The sequence below is a fragment of the Perca fluviatilis genome, chromosome 22, assembly GCF_010015445.1.
Source record: "Perca fluviatilis chromosome 22, GENO_Pfluv_1.0, whole genome shotgun sequence".
Taxonomy (NCBI): Eukaryota; Metazoa; Chordata; class Actinopteri; order Perciformes; family Percidae; genus Perca; species Perca fluviatilis.
The window spans coordinates 25,590,645-25,609,581 of record NC_053133.1 but is presented as its reverse complement, the minus strand read 5'-3'; the positions used below and the strand labels follow the sequence as shown (position 1 = coordinate 25,609,581).

Here is an 18,937-nt window from a genome sequence, read left to right as displayed (position 1 = left end):
AGAGATAAAACACCCCCGGGACAGGTTGGTGAGGTGTGTCTGTACAGTAATGTTCTCAATCTAAATCAACAGGCGGATAATTAATAGTAGTTATTTTTAGTTCTGGTCGGGAGAAGAATCATCTGTTATATGACCCGGTTTAGGTCATGATAATAGCTTTTCTAACAGCTACGTTAGCTGGTGCTCTAATCTGATGTGTTAACAAGATATTTATGGAACTGACCACCGTACTGTGGTCACTTCCTGTGCTCTTCAAAGACCCCCCACGCTGTGTTTTTATCAGGTTTTTTTTTTGCATGTCGAACTGTGCAAGGTGGGGTGTTAAAAAAGGTCAGCTGTGTCAGAAGGTGCTTGGATCAGTTTTGAGGCACAATGCCAACAATCTTTTATCGTGCTGGTACTGCTTTATGTTTTGTTTTAAACATAAATCAAAGGTCAGGCTTTAAGAAGGAAGATTAATTTCAGTTACAAGCTAATAACGTGCAGGATTTTAGGTTTGTTCAGTCAAATGTTTGGTTTACAGTGTGTCGCCAGACAGTGTATATTGCATAAAGTTATTTTAATATTTCAATTGAATGCTTTTAGACATGACTTATAGCGGCATCTTAAATATCTGTCCCCAACTGTCGGTCCCCAAAGCTGAAAATTGGCTCTTGTGTCAGTGCATATGAGGACCACTTACCAAAGATTTCACCATGTTTCTCTCACTCACAAATTATATAGTAACAATAGTTAAGTCAGGCACAGTTAACAGCTAATAGAATAGAGTAAAAGTGTGTTTTAAGAGGACTCTTGAAGATCTCAATAGTAGGGGAGAATCTGATTCTGGAAGAGAAAGAGACCATGACAAAGCTTGCAACAAGAAATACATTTCCCTTCAGTTGCAGTAGTGGTTGTTGGGGGGGGGGAGTACAAAGCATTGACCATGGACATGTTGTTGTTCTTTCTCCCAGTTCGAGATGCTGACGGGAACGCTGCCGTTTCAAGGCAAAGACCGGAAAGAGACGATGACCATGATCCTCAAGTAAGACACTTCATCCTGTCGGTACACCCGTATCCAATCCCCATCTAACGGCTTTTATTACAGCTCAGTGTACATCCGAGAAGAGACTCCTCTCCTCCCTCCAAAGGCTTTATATTAGAGCAGATAAAGTGCAGCACTCAGGAGGAAGAGGTGGAGACATGGACTCAAGTGTTCTGATAGCAGTTTGTAACAGATTAGGTGGGAGGAGAAGGGAAAGAGAGAATCATGTCAGAGGAAAAAAATAAAAACAATGGCAGGAAATATGAACCTGTCCAGCTTCTTTTGGAGAGGGAAAAATAGAAGACAATGTTTGTCTGTAGAATAATGCTGAGCAGACTCTCTGCAGAATGCTGACTGTGTTTCCTGCGAGCATACGGCCGTCTAGTATTTCACATACTTTCAGTTTGGATATACAATATGGACATTTAAATCCGTCTGCAGTTATTCTTGCTTTCTTTTCTTTCTTTTTTTTTTTAAACTTTTATATCAACACGTTCTTTGTGTCTTTGTGTTCGCAGGGCCAAGTTGGGAATGCCACAGTTTTTGAGTTCAGAAGCTCAAAGTCTCCTCAGGAACCTTTTCAAACGCAACCCTGGCAACAGATTAGGTACAAGTTTTTTTTGCTTTTAGTAGTAGTAGATAACTTTACTGTCCCCGTGGGGCAGTTGGGTTTGCGGCACAATCGCAAGGCACTTTATGGCAAAACATCAGACATATGATACAAAGAAATAGTCCTTACATCAGACACCTACAGACATAGCATGAAGAATATACATCACACGCTACAATACACTATACACCCTTGGGGTATGACCACGCCAGCTGGACGACTAGCTTATTCTGACCGATTTAAGGCTTTTATGGCTTGTGGTACGAAAGAGAATTTGGATCTGTTCTTGGTCAGAAGGGGTAGGCAGAAACGGCGCATAGATGGCAGTAGTTTAAAATGTTTATTTTTGCACTTGTTGAACAAGTATACACTAACGATAAAAACAATACATGCATGCCCAGATAGGCTGAATCTCCAGTGTTCGGGAAATGTCCAGGCACTTCAAATACAATGTACGTTAATCCAAGATTAAGGACTCAAGAGGGGCACAAACTGAGTCCACTTGCTTTCTGATTTAATCAATAACAGGACCCCAAATCTTGACAACTTTACAGTACGAGTCCGACAACGAGGACCTAATATTGTCCAAAAGACAGGGCACAATAATCATTAAGCCACTTCTTAAAACAGGTTTCCACTCCCTCAAAATAACTCTATTAGCTACAGAACATTAAAGCCGGCTGGATCTCATGTGACAATTAGGAGGAAAGTACACGGTCTAGGTCGATTTGTTTCCTCAACCCAGAAAATATGAGTCAGGGGTCTTATTGTGTCTGGTCTTGGAAAAATGATGCATTCAATTCAAATTCAATTGAAAAACACTCTACTTTCCCCCCGGGGGCAATTTGAAGCGCGTAGAATAGTGACGTCACTGTCGGATACAATTTTAAAACTATGTTAAAAAAACAACAAAAAACAAAACAAACAGGCAAAGATAAAGCGTGATTTATGATTCGGCTTTGAGTCTACGCCGTAGGTACGTACAGAGGTACCGTAGATACAGACCCTACGCCGTCGCCTGACGTCGCCGTCACAGAAACGTGACTACACATCGCGCCGTCACAGAAACGTGACTACACATCGCGGCGAGACAGACCGCAACAACTACAGCAGGATTTCTCCGCTCGGCTGGGCTTGGCAGCGTCGCATTTCCCTCTACTCACTTCCAGTCTTCTCATGTTCCTGCTACAGCTTTTCGACTGTGGTCAGAAAGATTACGCCCTAGCGCTGTTACGATTCATTTTTAAAGTTATTAATAAAGCGTTGTAATACTTTACACAACCTTCTCATTCAATGCGTTTCCTTTTTATTTTCATGACTATTTAGCTACTTTGTCCATTGAGCATACCATACCATAAATGAGACATATGGATGTGCTATAAATGTTAAATGTAAACTAATACATTCTTATATTTTAGATTCCTCAAAGTAGCGCACCCTTTGCTTTTTATTAATAAGGGAAATAATTCCACTAATTAACCCTGACAAAGCACACCTGTGAAGGTAAAACCATTTCAGGTGACTACCTCATGAAGCTCATTGAGAGAACAACAAGGGTTTGCAGAGTTATCAAAAAAAGCAAAGGGTGGCTACTTTGAAGAATCTAAAATATAAAGACATGTTTTCAGTTATTTCACACTTTTTTGTTAAGTACATAATTCCATATGTGTTCATTCATAGTTTTGATGCCTTCATTGAGAATCTACAATGTAAATAGTCATGAAAATAAAGAAACACATTGAACGAGAAGGTGTGTCCAAACTTTTGGCCTGTACTGTATGTATATATAGATTTTTAAGCGATTCACGATGCATCCGTTACATCCCTATACGCCGCTGAAAATAGTCCCCAACAAATGTTTCCTGTTTGTTAGTTTGATAATTATGATGCTTTGGTGCACTAAATATTGTATTAATACTTATTCATTTATACATCGATTAGTTGTCAACCATTAAATTAATTTGCAACTATTTTGATAATTGAGTAATCACATTTTTTAAAACTTCTATGATTGCAGCTTCTTAAATGTGACTATTTTTTTGTTTCTTCTCTTCTCTGTGACAGTAAACTGAATATCTTTGAGTTGTGGACAAAACGAGACATTTGAGGACGTCATTTTGGACTTTTTGGGAACCACTGGTCCACATTTTTAACCATTTGCTGACATTTTACAGACCAAACAACTAATCCATCAATCCAGAAAATAATCCACCGATTAATCAACCAATAAAAAAAAAAAAGAATTGCTAGTTGCAGCCCTAGACTCAATCCCACACAGACCGTCCTGCTGCCACCAATACTCACTAGAGCGCCAAACGTGGATTAATCCGCCGCTGAAAACAGTCCCCAAAAAAATGCACAATTTCCTCCTGTTTGTTTGTTTGTTTGTATTTGAAAGAAACACCGGACTGACAGCTAATGTTGATTGCAGGAGCTGGACCAGACGGTGTGGAGGAGATCAAGAGGCATCAGTTCTTCAGCACCATCGACTGGAACGTCAGTGTCTCCTTTAAATAAACATTATTAGGATATGCTGTTTCAGTTTTAGTTTGTGATACAAGATGAGAGATTTCCCTTGCAGCCAGAGGCACCGAAACAAGCAATTAAATGTCAACATTACTTCTATTATTTTGTCTTTGACTGTACGTCTAACGTTTTCTTGCCTCCCGCCCGTAGAAGCTCTTCCGCAGAGAGATCCCCCCTCCCTTCAAACCGGCTTCAGGACGACCTGACGACACTTTCTATTTCGATCCAGAGTTCACAGCTAAAACACCCAGAGGTACAGACTGTCACTCCACATCCTCCTCCTCCTCCCCTTCACACACCACTGAGCTGAACTACATGCTGATTAAGATCTGATTTCGTTGAGCAGTGACGTTCAACAGCTGTTTCTGTCTTTGTGTCTCAGACTCTCCGGGGGTTCCTCCCAGTGCAAACGCCCATCAGCTGTTCAGGGGATTCAGTTTTGTGGCCATAACAGAAGAGGACACACAACCTCTACCCAGTACTATTGTACAGGTACATACCATAGACTGTATATAAAGATGGCTGACGCGTCTCCTCTTCTTCTCACTGTACTAAAGTGAAGCCAAAATATCCCAGATCCCAGCGCTGCCAATATTTTTCCTTGTTATTATGTATGGTTTGCAAAAATGGGAACTGCTGTGTCCGTGTAGATGAGAGAAGTAAAGTGTATGCGCGTTGTGCACACGCTACATTATGGCCAAGCATGCGCCCCCTAAAATAGCATCTGAATAAGGCGCCACTGACTTTAGACTAGCGCCACTGACTTTAGACTAGCTCCACTGACTTTAGACTAGCGCCACTGACTTTAGACTAGCACCACTGACTTTAGACTAGCACCACTGACTTTAGACCAGCACCACTGACTTTAGACTAGCGCCACTGACTTTAGACCAGCACCACTGACTTTAGACTAGCACCTAGCACCACTGACTTTAGACTAGCGCCACTGACTTTAGACTAGCGCCACTGACTTTAGACTAGCACCACTGACTTTAGACTAGCACCACTGACTTTAGACTAGCTCCACTGACTTTAGACTAGCGCCACTGACTTTAGACTAGCACCACTGACTTTAGACTAGCACCTAGCACCACTGACTTTAGACTAGCACCACTGACTTTAGACTAGCACCACTGACTTTAGACTAGCACCGCTGACTTTAGACTAGCACCACTGACTTTAGACCAGGTTTTTCCTGGTCAGTGGCGGAATTGTTTTCTGAAACTGCAAAATAGCACCAGGGAAGGTTTGCGCCTGAACACGCCTCCTCTTTTCGCTGAACCGCCCCCGGGGGGCGCAAATACATTCCCTAATTTACCGACGTGCGTCTGTGGAGGGAAAAGTCCGCTGTGCGTCGGTGTACAAAGGCAATTGCGCTGAGTGCAAGATAGGGCCATTAGAGTGCTTTTGGTGAAGCCAAATGGTATAGAGTGAAGAAAGAGATGAGAGGAAGTGTAGTTCAGGTTTAGATGCAATCTTTCAAGTATTATCTGCACAAATCTACAAGATAAAAGACGTCAAGGAAGAGAGCGAGAGGACTATGTGGTTGTTATGGGCAAAACAGCAGAGCCGTTAAGACATCCGAGGACGCTTGAAAGAGCTTTAGATGGCAGTGAATCGGAAAGATTAAACCCTGCTGCTGGGACACAAGTCAGGGTCTGGGTCGCCTGAGCGAGAATGTCTGGAGTTTGAAGCTATGTTTAGATGGAAACGATGGGAAGAGAAAACGTGAAAAAGTGGCGCTGCGTTATCAACAAGAAAGAAATGTCTCCTAAACAGTATTTCTCTCCAATAGTGTTTTCCGTGTGGAAACATGGCTTTCCAGCGTCAGGCTACGTTTACATCGCTACGTTCACTGAAAGACCTGCCGTAACACAACAAACTCCCAATGTCCCCAGGGAAACACAAACATTTCCACCTTCAATAAAGAGCAAAATGATGCATCCGTGACTGTCTTAATGTAGTTTTTGTATTACTTTTGTATCCATATTATCCTAATTTACTCGTCAAATTTTATTCATCAGTTCTTCAATTCAGAAAGTTTTAAAGCTGCATTGTATTTTTATCTTTCTTATGATGGTGTATACTTTTCTGTGTTGTTTTCTTGTTGTCTTTGTAATTACTCGTTGTCATTGCAAATGAGGGACGCCCCTCAATGATCTTTCGAGTCAAAATCAAGGTTGAATGAATGAATGATTGATTATTATTAGTAATTAATTGACGGTTGTGTCTTTACATGTAGCAGCTGCACAGAAGCACATCCCAGTTCTCAGACGCCTACGAGATCGAAGAGGACATCGGAGTCGGGTCCTACTCCATCTGTAAGCGCTGCGTACACAAAGGAAGCGGCATGGAGTACGCAGTCAAGGTAGAACACCACCTCCACACAGAGTCACCACGTGCACGCTCAGCTTCCCCTATATGCTGGAAACACCTTCTTTGTTTTCCCTCACTGTTACAGATCATCAACAAGGCCAAGAGGGACCCGACGGAGGAGGTGGAGATCCTGCTGAGATACGGACAACATCCCAACATCATCACCCTCAAGGACGTGAGTCACAGTTAGGGCTCGTTAGTTGTTTGGTTGGTTTATAAAATGTCAGAAAATGGTGAAACATGTGGATCAGTGTTTCCCAAAAGCCCGAGGTGATGTCCTCAAATGTCTTGTTTTGACCACAACTCAAAGATATTCAGTTTACTGTCACAGAGGAGAGAAGACACTAGAACAATAGGTCTGGAACGATTAATCGAAAATGTATCGACATCGAAATGCTGAAGCTGTTATCTACGTATTTTTCCCATGACGATAATTTCGATAATTTATTTCTGTTGATAGACCTACTTTACACATTCTACCGTGAGTGCAGGGTCTGAAATTACACACACACGCACACACAAACACTGGCGCACACACCAGACACTAGCCACTACCTTCTGTTTACTGATAGCTAGAGTTTAACTCAGGCTTATTAATTAGCTAGTGGCGATTCTTTTAATTAACCGTTGACCGACAAGCAGCAAACGGAGTCTCAGTTCACCTGTTTCGGGAAGGCTCTGACACACTGTTGATGGTCCTCATAAATATAGTTACATGTGTAACGTAGCTCTCCACAAGCTTAAAACTCACCTTGCTGGTTCAAAGTTAGGACTAACAAGTTAATTCGCAGTTAAGAGATAGATTGTATAGCCTATTTACATTTTTATCATGCAAAATACGTTGTTTTTTTTAACTTTATACAAAAGAAATTATAAAAAATGATATGGTCTTGTCTGACCAACACAAAAAGTCAAAGATATTCTATTTTTCTTAGAAGAAAACTAAGAAGGATGGCAAAATATAACATTTAAGAAGCTGGAATCACAGAATTTCTGATGTTTTTACTTAAAAAAAATACTTAAATTATTAATTGATTGATTGATCAAAATATTTGCCAATTCATTTCCTTGAACAAAATATATAGAATTCAATTCAATTTTATTTATAGTATCAAATCATAACACGAGTTATCTCGAGACACTTTACAGATAGAGTAGGTCTAGACCACACTCTATAATTTACAAAGCCCCAACAATTCCAACAATTACAGTAATTATACTTGATTGTTTTTCCCAAAACGTATTTGTTTTGTTTCGGTAAATCTATATAATCCGCTTTTCAGACTTTTTAGCCCATCTGAAACTTCAAAACATTGTTTTTGAATTCGTAAACTGCCTGAATAAATGAATTCCCAGAACAACTGAGTGACTCAAGCGTTGTCGGTCGTGTCGTTTCCATGTCGTAGGTGTACGACGACGGCCGGTCGGTGTTTTTGGTGACGGAGCTGATGAAAGGAGGCGAGCTGCTGGATAAAATCCTCCGACAGAAGTTTTTCTCTGAGAGAGAAGCCAGCGCTGTTCTCTACACCATCACCAAGACGCTGGAGTACCTGCATGTGCAGGGGGTACGTTTGGGTTTTTATGGTCTGCTCACAAAGGGAAAGGCTCCTGTTCTCCATCGTTCATGGTTCAGGAAGCTTCAATACCTAAAAACGAAGAGAAAATGTTCTCTGAAAACTTGCCTAGTTTGGATTTTTCTACACAACATGGTGTAATTTAATCTTTATCTAAAATAAACATGCAGCACATTAAAGCAATAGGATGTTTGTCTCTATTGCAGCTGATTTTGATGAATTATTCCGGTATAATGTGCAGCTTGATCTAATCTAGTGTTGCTTTTTGCTCAAAATAAAACATTTCTTACATAATTCAGTGTAGTTTCAAGGGGAGAAAAGATGGATTCATCAAATGTTGGTGTGTTTGAAGAGAACAAATGTGAAAATGCATGTTAGACAGAATGAACAACAGAGTCAGACAGACAGACAGAACGACAGAGACAGACAGAACGAACGACAGAGACAGACAGACAGACAGACAGAACGACAGAGACAGACAGACAGAACGAACGACACACAGAGACAGACAGAAGGACAGAGACAGACAGACACAGACAGACAGACCGCTAGACACAGACAGACAGAGACAGACAGACAGACCGAAAGATTCCTTCCTTCTATTTCTATTGTGAAGTTTGAAGAAGAGCTTTGCTAAAAGTTTAATTCCAGCTTGTTATAGGGTGCATTATTTTGCACTTGACACTGAAACAGGAACCTGATCTATTTAAATCTCCACACATTTTGATGCTAAGTTTCCAGTTTTTATTTTACCAATGACTACTTATTTCTGCTCTTCATATTCAACTGTTGCTCAGAGGGATCTTTGTCTCTTTCAGTTGTCAGTCTGGTTGAACCAGTGTACAGCACGTTGTTCTCCATATACAGAACGATATAACATCTATTTGTAAAGAGGACTTTCTAAAACCTAAAAGCATCAAAAACCATTCAGACACCCAGGGTTCAACATTAAGGGTTGCCCGATGGCCCGTGGCAAGTAAAACGCCACGTCGGGCAAGTTACTATAACAACCCAGTTGTCCATTCGGACGACATCGTATCATAATCGTTTGATTTGAATGAGTCAAGAATCAAGAATTGAGTTGGCACTTGATGCTTTAGAAGTTTTTTTACATTTCTTTTCTCACTTTTGATGCTTTCAAGCTTGACTTTTAAAAAAATAAATAAAAGACGTTTTTTTCCAGTTTTTTTTTTTTTTCTAGTTTTCCGACGCTATTTTGATCGTTTTTTTAACGCTATTTTGTGACTTTTTTTCTCAAGAAAATAAAACGTTTATAGGGGCCAGTTAAAACTTACTTGGAGAAAGTAGATTTTTTAGGCCTTTATCCGATAGGACAGTTTAGACGTGAAGGGGGAGAGAGAGAGGGGGAACGACACGTAGCAAAGGGCCGCAGGTGGGAATTGAACCTGCAGCCGCTGCGGTGAGGGCTGAGCTTCTGTACATGGTGCCCACGCTCTACCAGGTGAGCTATCCAGGTGCCCCCAAAAGTATATTTTTCGAACAAACCTTACTGTTGAACTCTGGTTATTTTGCGTAGCCCTCTGACTGGACGTTGATGGATTTGGTTTTATTCAGAAATGTTTAAGTCTGTAAACTTAGACCCCTGACTTGTCCTGTTGTGTTTGCAGGTGGTGCACAGAGACCTGAAGCCCAGTAACATCCTCTACATGGACGAGAGCGGGAACGCCGAGTCCATCAGGATCTGCGACTTTGGTTTCGCCAAACAGCTGAGAGCAGAGAACGGGCTGCTCATGACGCCGTGTTACACTGCCAACTTTGTGGCGCCCGAGGTACGGCATCTTCTCGGTGCCCAACACGGTCTTTAACTCCATCATCACGACATCTCTCTTTGTCTCTTTACACAGCCTTTACCTCTTCATCAGTCATGTTAACTCCTTTTTTAGTTTTAGTTATGCTGTGTGTACACAGTAACCAATCCATCATATCATCACATGTGCAAGGCAGACAAGAAAACCCCAAGTATGATTACAGTTCAATATGAAAGTAGCCTGACGCGGTCATACTCAGATTCTAGTCAGAATAGGAGTCTGATTCTGCTCCATTGGGCTGTGATTATGGGGCGTGTTTCAACCCAACCAGGAAAGAAAATGCCTCTGCACTCAATTAGACCTGCAACCAATCAGAGCAACAGATAGACCTACAACCAATCAGAGCAACATATAGACCTACAACCAGTCAGAGAAACAGATAGACCTACAACCAATCAGAGCAACAGATAGACCTACAACCAGTCAGAGCAACAGATAGACCTACAACCAGTCAGAGCAACAGATAGACCTACAACCAGTCAGAGCAACAGATAGACCTACAACCAGTCAGAGCAACAGATAGACCTACAACCAGTCAGAGCAACAGATAGACCTACAACCAGTCAGAGCAACAGATAGACCTACAACCAATCAGAGCAACAGATAGACCTACAACCAGTCAGAGCAACAGATAGACCTACAACCAGTCAGAGCAACAGATAGACCTACAACCAGTCAGAGAAACAGATAGACCTACAACCAGTCAGAGAAACAGATAGACCTACAACCAGTCAGAGAAATAGATAGACCTACAACCAGTCAGAGCAACAGATAGACCTACAACCAGTCAGAGCAACAGATAGACCTACAACCAGTCAGAGCAACAGATAGACCTACAACCAGTCAGAGCAACAGATAGACCTACAACCAATCAGAGCAACAGATAGACCTACAACCAGTCAGAGCAACAGATAGACCTACAACCAGTCAGAGCAACAGATAGACCTACAACCAGTCAGAGCAACAGATAGACCTACAACCAATCAGAGCAACAGATAGACCTACAACCAATCAGAGCAGCGGAGACAGACGTCACAGAAGCTGCAAGTCAAAGGCAGGCTTCCACAGAGCGGACGTGCGGACGGGTGTGGCAGTGTGCATTCATACGTGATCGCGGTTCTCTGTTCCTCTTTTAAAATTAATGTGCTGTCCATATCTTCTATAACAGACGCGATGGAGGAATCTACACATCTCAATTCTCCAGCGGCAGCCGTCTTTGTTGTAAACAAATTCAACCCGAGCGCTCTTTGGTGACGTGGTTGATTACGTTAGTTACTGTTGATCATCGGTCCATCATCGTATAAAGCCCGCCCCCTGACCATTTGATTGGTCCGAACTGCTCTGGTTGGAGCATAGTTGCTCCACAACGGATCAAGTCCAGACCTGAACTCCCCCGACCTCAAATGTTGTGGGCGGGGCTAAGTTCGGCTGGCATCCAGGCTAATATGAAACAACAAAGTAAAGGACAAAAGAAGAATCAAATAACAGAACAAAATATACACTATAAATCAATACATTTATATGTAGAAAAAAGCTAAAAAAAAAGACAATGAAGAAAAGAATATAAAAGAGAAAAATCAAAATAAATAAACCAACAATAAAAGAAGAAAGAAACAAAATATAAAATTTGAAAGAAAATTAGTTTAACTCCTTGAAAGTGTTATTTGAGTGTTTTTTTCTGTCAACATTGCTGCTTGTTAGAGACTTTTATCTGTGGTTGTCCTGATTTAACTGAACATAAATAAGCCTAAACCCAACTCCAGGGACTTAAACATCAAATGAAGTACAGTGATCACTGTGGGGAAAGATACCAATAATATACCCAAGTAATGTGTTAATGTATGCATGGAAGGTGTAAACAACGTCATTCAGAGGGCGATGAAGCTCTTTTTTTGCGCAGCAGACGGAGAACAGATATTTATGTAAATGAACTAAAACAGATTGTTCACATGAAGCTGAATTTCTCTGTTTCTGGCAGGTGTTGAAGAAGCAGGGTTACGATGCAGCCTGTGACATCTGGAGTCTGGGAGTCCTGCTCTACACAATGCTAACGGGGTAAAGACATTTCAGTTTATTAAGAACATCAGATATTACCTTTCAGAGAGCGGCCTCGCCTCAGATGAGTTTAGAAAATGTTATCAAACTGGGCGCCTGGATAGCTCATTTGGTGGAGCCGGCGCCCCACATATAGAGGTTTACTCCTCGACGCATCGGGCCCAGGTTCGACTCCGACCTGTGGCCCTTCGCTGCATGTTGTTCACCCTCTCTCTCTCCCCTTTCATGTCTTCAGCTGTCCTGTCAAATAAAGGCCTTAAATGCCCCAGAAATAATCAAAAGAAAATGTAATTAAACTTGAGCAAAGATGCTTTGAGTGTCCTGGTGTTGCTGCAGTAAAAACGTCAGAGACTGTAACACAGAGGTTAAAACTAGGGCTGTGTATTGGCAAGAATCTGGCGATACGATATACATGGGTCACGATTCAATGTATTGCAATACATTTCGATACTTTAGAAAAACTAATATTTAAAAAAAGAGGTTCATAGATTACTTTAGGTCAACAATTCAGTACACAGAAAATCAAACTGCCAGTTTGGGATTGTGGTTCCCAAAAGGGCGTTTTTCCATTATATGGTACCTGCTCGACTCAACGCCCTGTGCGTCCCTTTTCCATTGCAGATTTTAGTACCGCCTCAGCGTGGCTGGTCGTCACAGCGACTGCCGTGGGCGTGGCTTGGTAGCGGTGCATTTCCCCCGTCCCGACTCATTTCCTGGTTCTCCTTCTCCATAAACAACATGAAATCAAAGAGAGAGTTAACTTCTCCTGCTGCAGATTTCCCTCCGTGGTCAGAAAGAACGGAGAAGACTCTTTGTTTCTCTCACATATATATGACTCTAGAGTCGCTACTCGCTCCGGAGCTAATCTCCATCACTCTCTCACTGATCCCTCGCTCACCCACTCCCCACACACACATGCACACACCAGCGCAGAAGTATAAACATCAGGACACTTGTATATAGCATATGCTACGGAGAAAGCTGGAGGCAGCAAAAAAACCACCGCTGGCTAAACTATTTAAAAACGCTGGGTTGGTCAGGACACCCCCCGCAAATGCAGTGATCAGTGACGATTCTTTCCGACCAATCAGCAGCCTGCAGGTTTTCACGTCACCTTTTCGGCTCGCCTCAGCTCGCTTGGAACCTCGACTGAGGTGGTACTAAAAAAAGTACCTGTTAGCAGGTACCAGGTACTTTTTTTCGTAATGGAAAACCAAAAAAAGGCGAGTAGAGTCGAGGCGAGTAGAGTCGAGGCGAGTCGAGCAGGTACCATGTAATGGAAAAGCGCCATTAGTGAGCTAATGTTGATATGCTAAAGTAGGCCAAAGTTCAGCCATAGCTACATTGTTAGCTTCTAGCAAAAAGTCAGGGACTGATAGGCACTAGTGGTGTGCCTTTTTGAAAATCGATAAAGTATTGAAAAATAAAATATCGCGATACTGAAGTGTATTGATTTTTTCTTACACCCCTAGTTAAAATATTCTCTTACGTATCTAAATAGGAATACTTTCTCCATCTCATCTCTTCTTCTCTTTCCTAGTTTCACTCCCTTCGCTAACGGTCCGGAGGACACGCCGGAGGAGATTTTGGCTCGCATCGGCAGCGGGAAGTTCTCGCTCACTGGAGGATACTGGAACTCTGTCTCTGCTGAGGCTAAGGTGTGGACAGACACACACACACACACACACACACACACACACACACACACACACACACACACACACACACACACACACACACACACACACACACACACTGTATTTTACAACCAGTGTAAAAACTAACTCTTTAATGTACTTCTATAGTAGTAAATCTATAAACTGTGGGTGTTTATTGTGTAAATATGTTTGTTTTATTACTATTATTATTATTATTATAACTAATTCTATTTTTTCTATTTCTTATACTTTATGTATATTTTTTTCTCCTATGTCTACTTAATGTGTATTTGTGTTACTCTGTCATTTTTTTCTTTTGAGCTGCTGTAGCACAGGAATTTCCCCAGTGTGGGATTAATAAAGTATATTTTATCTTAATCTTATCTTACTTATTTTAAGTTTAGATTCGAGGTATTTGTGCTTTACTTAGTAGTTTACTAAGTTTAGTTTACTAGTATTTCCCGCTACATTTGTCTGACAGCTTTAGTTACATTTTCCTCCACTTCCTGTCCGGTGAAAACCTTGTATCTCCAGATGTGTTGATGTTGAATGTTTGTGATAAACTGAAGGATGAGGTCTTCCTTTATGTGTTGAGAAAATTCTCCTCCTTCTTAAAGTTACATTAAATCTTTAAAAAGCCTCTTGTAGCAGCTGGAAAATGCATCTTCACAAAGCTGAAAACAGGGCTGTTTTTCTGACACCATGAAAAGTTTAAAAACTTTATTGAGATGTGTGTTTCTCCCAGGACAGCGATGCTACACACATATGATGATCTCATAGACCATGATGCATACAGGATATAAAGGATTTCCTTTACTGCAGTAAAGCATCTAAATACTTCTTAAATTCTGCTGTAGCTGTAAATATTTGCTGTACGCTGCCCAGAAGATGATTTCTGTTGACACCCCACCCCCAATCCTCCAAGCTAAATGTGTGACCTCCGACCCCCAGGACCTGGTGTCCAAGATGCTGCACGTTGACCCTCACCGGCGGCTGACGGCAGGTCAGGTCCTCCGACACCCCTGGGTGACGCACCGAGACCAGCTGCCCAAATACACCCTCAACAGACAGGACGCACCGCACCTTGTCAAGGTGACGCGCACACACACACACACACACACAGAGACACACACACACACACACACACACAGAGACACACACACACACACACACACAGAGACACACACACAAACACACACACACTAGACACATGTAGGTTTGTTTGTGTGGAAAGCTTTTATTCAGCAACTGTAGGAAGGCATTCAGAAATGTCAACAGATGAGGTCATCAGCGCACACGGGGCAACAAGCGCACGTTAACACAGGCGCGCACCTACATAATAAGCTGTTTTAAATTTAAAATCTTCAATGCCTTATCGCGCCGATGTGACCGAACCCGACCCGGACCCGAACATCATTTCTAAATGGACGTATTCATCCTCTAACACACACACACACACACACACACACACACACACACACACACACACACACACACACACACACACACAGACACACAGAGACACACACAAACTGTCTCTCTGGTTGTTTGTTCTTTCCGTCTGCACTCTTACAAACACATGAATCGGATTATTAAAACTCTGGTTGACACCGATACGACACACTTTCATGCTGCAGCGCTGACTTAAAGTCAGTTTACACCGGGACACAAATCTCAGTGCAAATTATATTTAAAACATTTCATAATGAAAGAGTGTGAAGAAGAAGAATTTGTGCTGCAAATTTCTGTCTCTGACAACAAAATCCTTGTTTCACTTCAGAGAAGTTTACCCAGTTTATACAGTATATCCTAAACATTTTACAGTTTACCGTGTCTGGTATTAACTAAAACATGCAACAAACATGAAAAACATGAGTCAACAAAAGACATGAATGTTGTATTCATATAGCACATTAACAACAGGAGTGCTTTCCAGTCGAGGAAGTGGAAGTAAAAAAAAATAAAAAATAGGAAGTTATGAAAAAAGGAATTAAAGAAAGAGAAAGTTAGAAATGAATTAAGAGTGAACTTGACAAAAGCCTCAAAACTGAGCTAAAAGTAAGTGGAAAAGTTTTTGTTTGTTTCTGTCTACTCTGAAGAAAGTGTGTTTTACGATGTTTTTAAAATGACTGTTTATTCAATATTGGTGACAGAAACTACGCACTATAGCTTTAAAGGTCCCATGGCATGACAATGTCACTTTATGAGGTTTTTCAACATTAATATGAGTCCCCCCAGCCTGCCTATGGTCCCCCAGTGGCTAGAAATGGTGATAGGTGTAAACCGAGCCCTGGGTATCCTGCTCTGCCTTTGAGAAAATGAAAGCTCAGATGGACCAATCAGGAATCTTCTCCTTATGAGGTCATAAGGAGCAAGGTTACCTCCCCTTTCTCAGCTTTGCCCGCCCAGAGAATTTGACCCCCAATGAGAGAGAGACATCATGGCTTTCAAACGAGCAAAGTGCCTGTTGGTCAAGGCCACAGGTCTATATAGGTCTATAAGGTCTATATAAAAGAGACTTCAGATACAGTATTAGGGGACCACTAAGGTCTATATAAAAGAGACTTCAGATACAGTATTAGGGGACCACTAAGGCCTATATAAAAGAGACTTCAGATACAGTATTAGGGGACCACTAAGGTCTATATAAAAGAGACTTCAGATACAGTATTAGGGGACCACTAAGGTCTATATAAAAGAGACTTCAGATACAGTATTAGGGGACCACTAAGGTCTATATAAAAGAGACTTCAGATACAGTATTAGGGGACCACTAAGGCCTATATAAAAGAGACTTCAGATACTGTATTAGGGGACCACTAAGGTCTATATAAAAGAGACTTCAGATACAGTATTAGGGGACCACTAAGGTCTATATAAAAGAGACTTCAGATACAGTATTAGGGGACCACTAAGGTCTATATAAAAGAGACTTCAGATACAGTATTAGGGGACCACTAAGGCCTATATAAAAGAGACTTCAGATACTGTATTAGGGGACCACTAAGGTCTATATAAAAGAGACTTCAGATACAGTATTAGGGGACCACTAAGGTCTATATAAAAGAGACTTCAGATACAGTATTAGGGGACCACTAAGGTCTATATAAAAGCATCCAAAGAGCACCATGTCATGGGACCTTTAAGTAAAAAGCTCTATCTCTGTAGGGATCCTTTCCATAATGTTGTCAGACAATTATAATCTGAACCCGTCAGTGTCAAAAACAGCATTTTAGTGGACGTAAATTGAAGGACGTTAGTACAGTCAACGTTACATTGCAGTACTTGCACTTAATACTGGAATGATTTCAAACACTGTTGTTCCCATCAGTCACTTAGACACCAAGACATAGGAAAATAGGGTCCAGGTTGAAAAGAAATACTGAAGTTACCCTTTGAAAGTCATGGTCAGTTAGCTCGTTTTGTAAAGCTCGCTGTCGATTAACTAACTGATTCATGGATCACTAGTTTCAGCCCCCTGACTCTGTGCGTGTGGTCCCTGCAGGGTGCGATGGCCGCCACCTACTCGGCGCTCAGCAGGAACGTGCCTCCGGTCCTGGAGCCGGTGGGCTGCTCCACCCTGGCCCAGCGGAGGGGACTGAAGAAGATCACCTCCACCGCTCTGTGACCTTTAACCTCCCTCACCTCCTTTAAACTCTGACCTCGATCTGACCTCCTGCCGGACCTTCTTCCTCCTCTTCCTCCTCTTCTCTCTGTCCGGTCCGGTCCGGGGGGGGACAGGCTACTGATGGACCCAGGAACTGCTAACGCCAAATAGGAACACAGAGACCACCGCGCCCCCCCCCTGCTGCCACCCCTGCCCTCTGTCCCGCACCTTAACAGACTCTTCTCAGCTTTAGCGCCACTGATCGACAGCCGGAACCGCGCCGGACTGAAAACCCGTTCCCGTCTTTGCTTCGGACAATCAGCGCGGCGCCTCGTAGACCCGGACGCAGAGCGCACGCGCATCAGGGGGGGAAAAAAAAGAAAAAAGTACTGTATTTATTTACTTCAGACGGGGGAAATCTGAACATAGGAACACAGTAATCTAATGTATGCATTTAAAGAGATAGGATCCTTATTATTATACTGTCGTCATGGTTCTGCGTAGCTGTAGGTCCCGTATTTAAACCTCAAGTAGCCTCTGAGATCACGGCGCCGACAGAGAAGGACGGCTCGGCTTTAACACGTCGCTTTGCAGAACAAGAGAAATCCAGACGTAGGGAAAGGGAAGTCTGATAACAAGCTTTTTACTCGAATGTAAGTTCTCACTTGATGTTTTTGGGATACAGAAAAAAAGTCTCTCGGGATCATGCTTTTGTTTTGAAAGTGATTTATTTTGTACATCTCTCACACACAGAGACTTCCTGTTCCTGTTTATGTGCAAAAAAAAAACAGCACTAACGTCTGATTGGTTTGTCTCAACATTTTGCTCATTAATCGAGAAGTCTGTCAAAAAGGTAAAATTAATTTTGGGGAAAGCAAATCAAGCTTTTGTCCCGACAGGTTTCGGATAAGACCTGACGATATCGTTCAGATATGACAAGAAGACAAATATAATTTAAACAACCTTGAGCTGTACAGATTCCTCGCCGTGATTTATAAATATTTTCACCTTAAGTGTCAGAGAAGACCCTGGGTAACTAAATAAGAAAGTAACTCTGTTTCTCGCCCTTTGACTCTCATCCGAAAATGACAATCTGAGAATGAATATTAAAGGTGCACTATGAGTTCCTGCGTGGTTTCAGCGCGATTTCATTTTTGGTCTCAAATCGTAGGCATCTCTCCTTGATCCGCTAGCTGCCTGCCCCCCTGAACACACCGTGAAGAAGCCCGGTCTCGGGAGACAACACAGGGGTCAAACAAACATAAGAGGCACAGGCTGTGCACCAGAACACAACAAACCACTCCAGCCAATCACCGACAAGATGGTTGGGGGAGGGGGTGGGGGTTAGTGACAGTCAGTCAGTTAAGCATGACAGTTACGGAAACATGGGGGAGTTTAGAATTTACTTGGAACGTCAACAGAAGTGACGTCATGACTCATGGTGCACCTTTAACTAAAACGAAACCGATTCTGCCTTTAAAGCTGCACAGGGCAACTTTGCATTTTGTGGCGCCCTCTGGTGGCAACAAGAGTGGCGTGTTTTTTGAAAAGTTTAAAGCACTTTTATAAAAAATATGCAAAGTCTCTTTTGGACAGACTCTTGTTATTATTTGTACTCTCTAATCTGGCACTTAGAGTACTTTGATTTCTCTCACAGTGTCGAGTCCTGCAAGCTGAA

General features: G+C 42.0%; 1 protein-coding gene across 4 annotated transcripts in view; it reads left to right on the top strand.

Annotated features, from left to right (window-relative positions):
- Positions 1–18,102, top strand: part of rps6ka3b (ribosomal protein S6 kinase, polypeptide 3b) — a 69,252-nt gene extending 51,150 nt beyond the window's left edge. For 3 of the 4 annotated variants that reach the window (XM_039790589.1, XM_039790590.1, XM_039790586.1), the window contains 13 exons: positions 954–1,024; positions 1,543–1,631; positions 4,066–4,130; positions 4,311–4,413; positions 4,543–4,652; positions 6,403–6,528; positions 6,622–6,711; positions 7,943–8,101; positions 9,739–9,900; positions 11,918–11,994; positions 13,535–13,652; positions 14,604–14,744; positions 17,158–18,102. In XM_039790589.1, the coding sequence (XP_039646523.1) occupies positions 954–1,024; positions 1,543–1,631; positions 4,066–4,130; positions 4,311–4,413; positions 4,543–4,652; positions 6,403–6,528; positions 6,622–6,711; positions 7,943–8,101; positions 9,739–9,900; positions 11,918–11,994; positions 13,535–13,652; positions 14,604–14,744; positions 17,158–17,280 (1,434 nt within the window). In that variant the 3' untranslated portion in view covers positions 17,281–18,102. The remainder of the gene's footprint in view (positions 1–953; positions 1,025–1,542; positions 1,632–4,065; positions 4,131–4,310; positions 4,414–4,542; positions 4,653–6,402; positions 6,529–6,621; positions 6,712–7,942; positions 8,102–9,738; positions 9,901–11,917; positions 11,995–13,534; positions 13,653–14,603; positions 14,745–17,157) is intronic. The other variant, XM_039790588.1, reaches the window with a different exon arrangement.
- Positions 18,103–18,937: the final 835 nt, after the last annotated feature.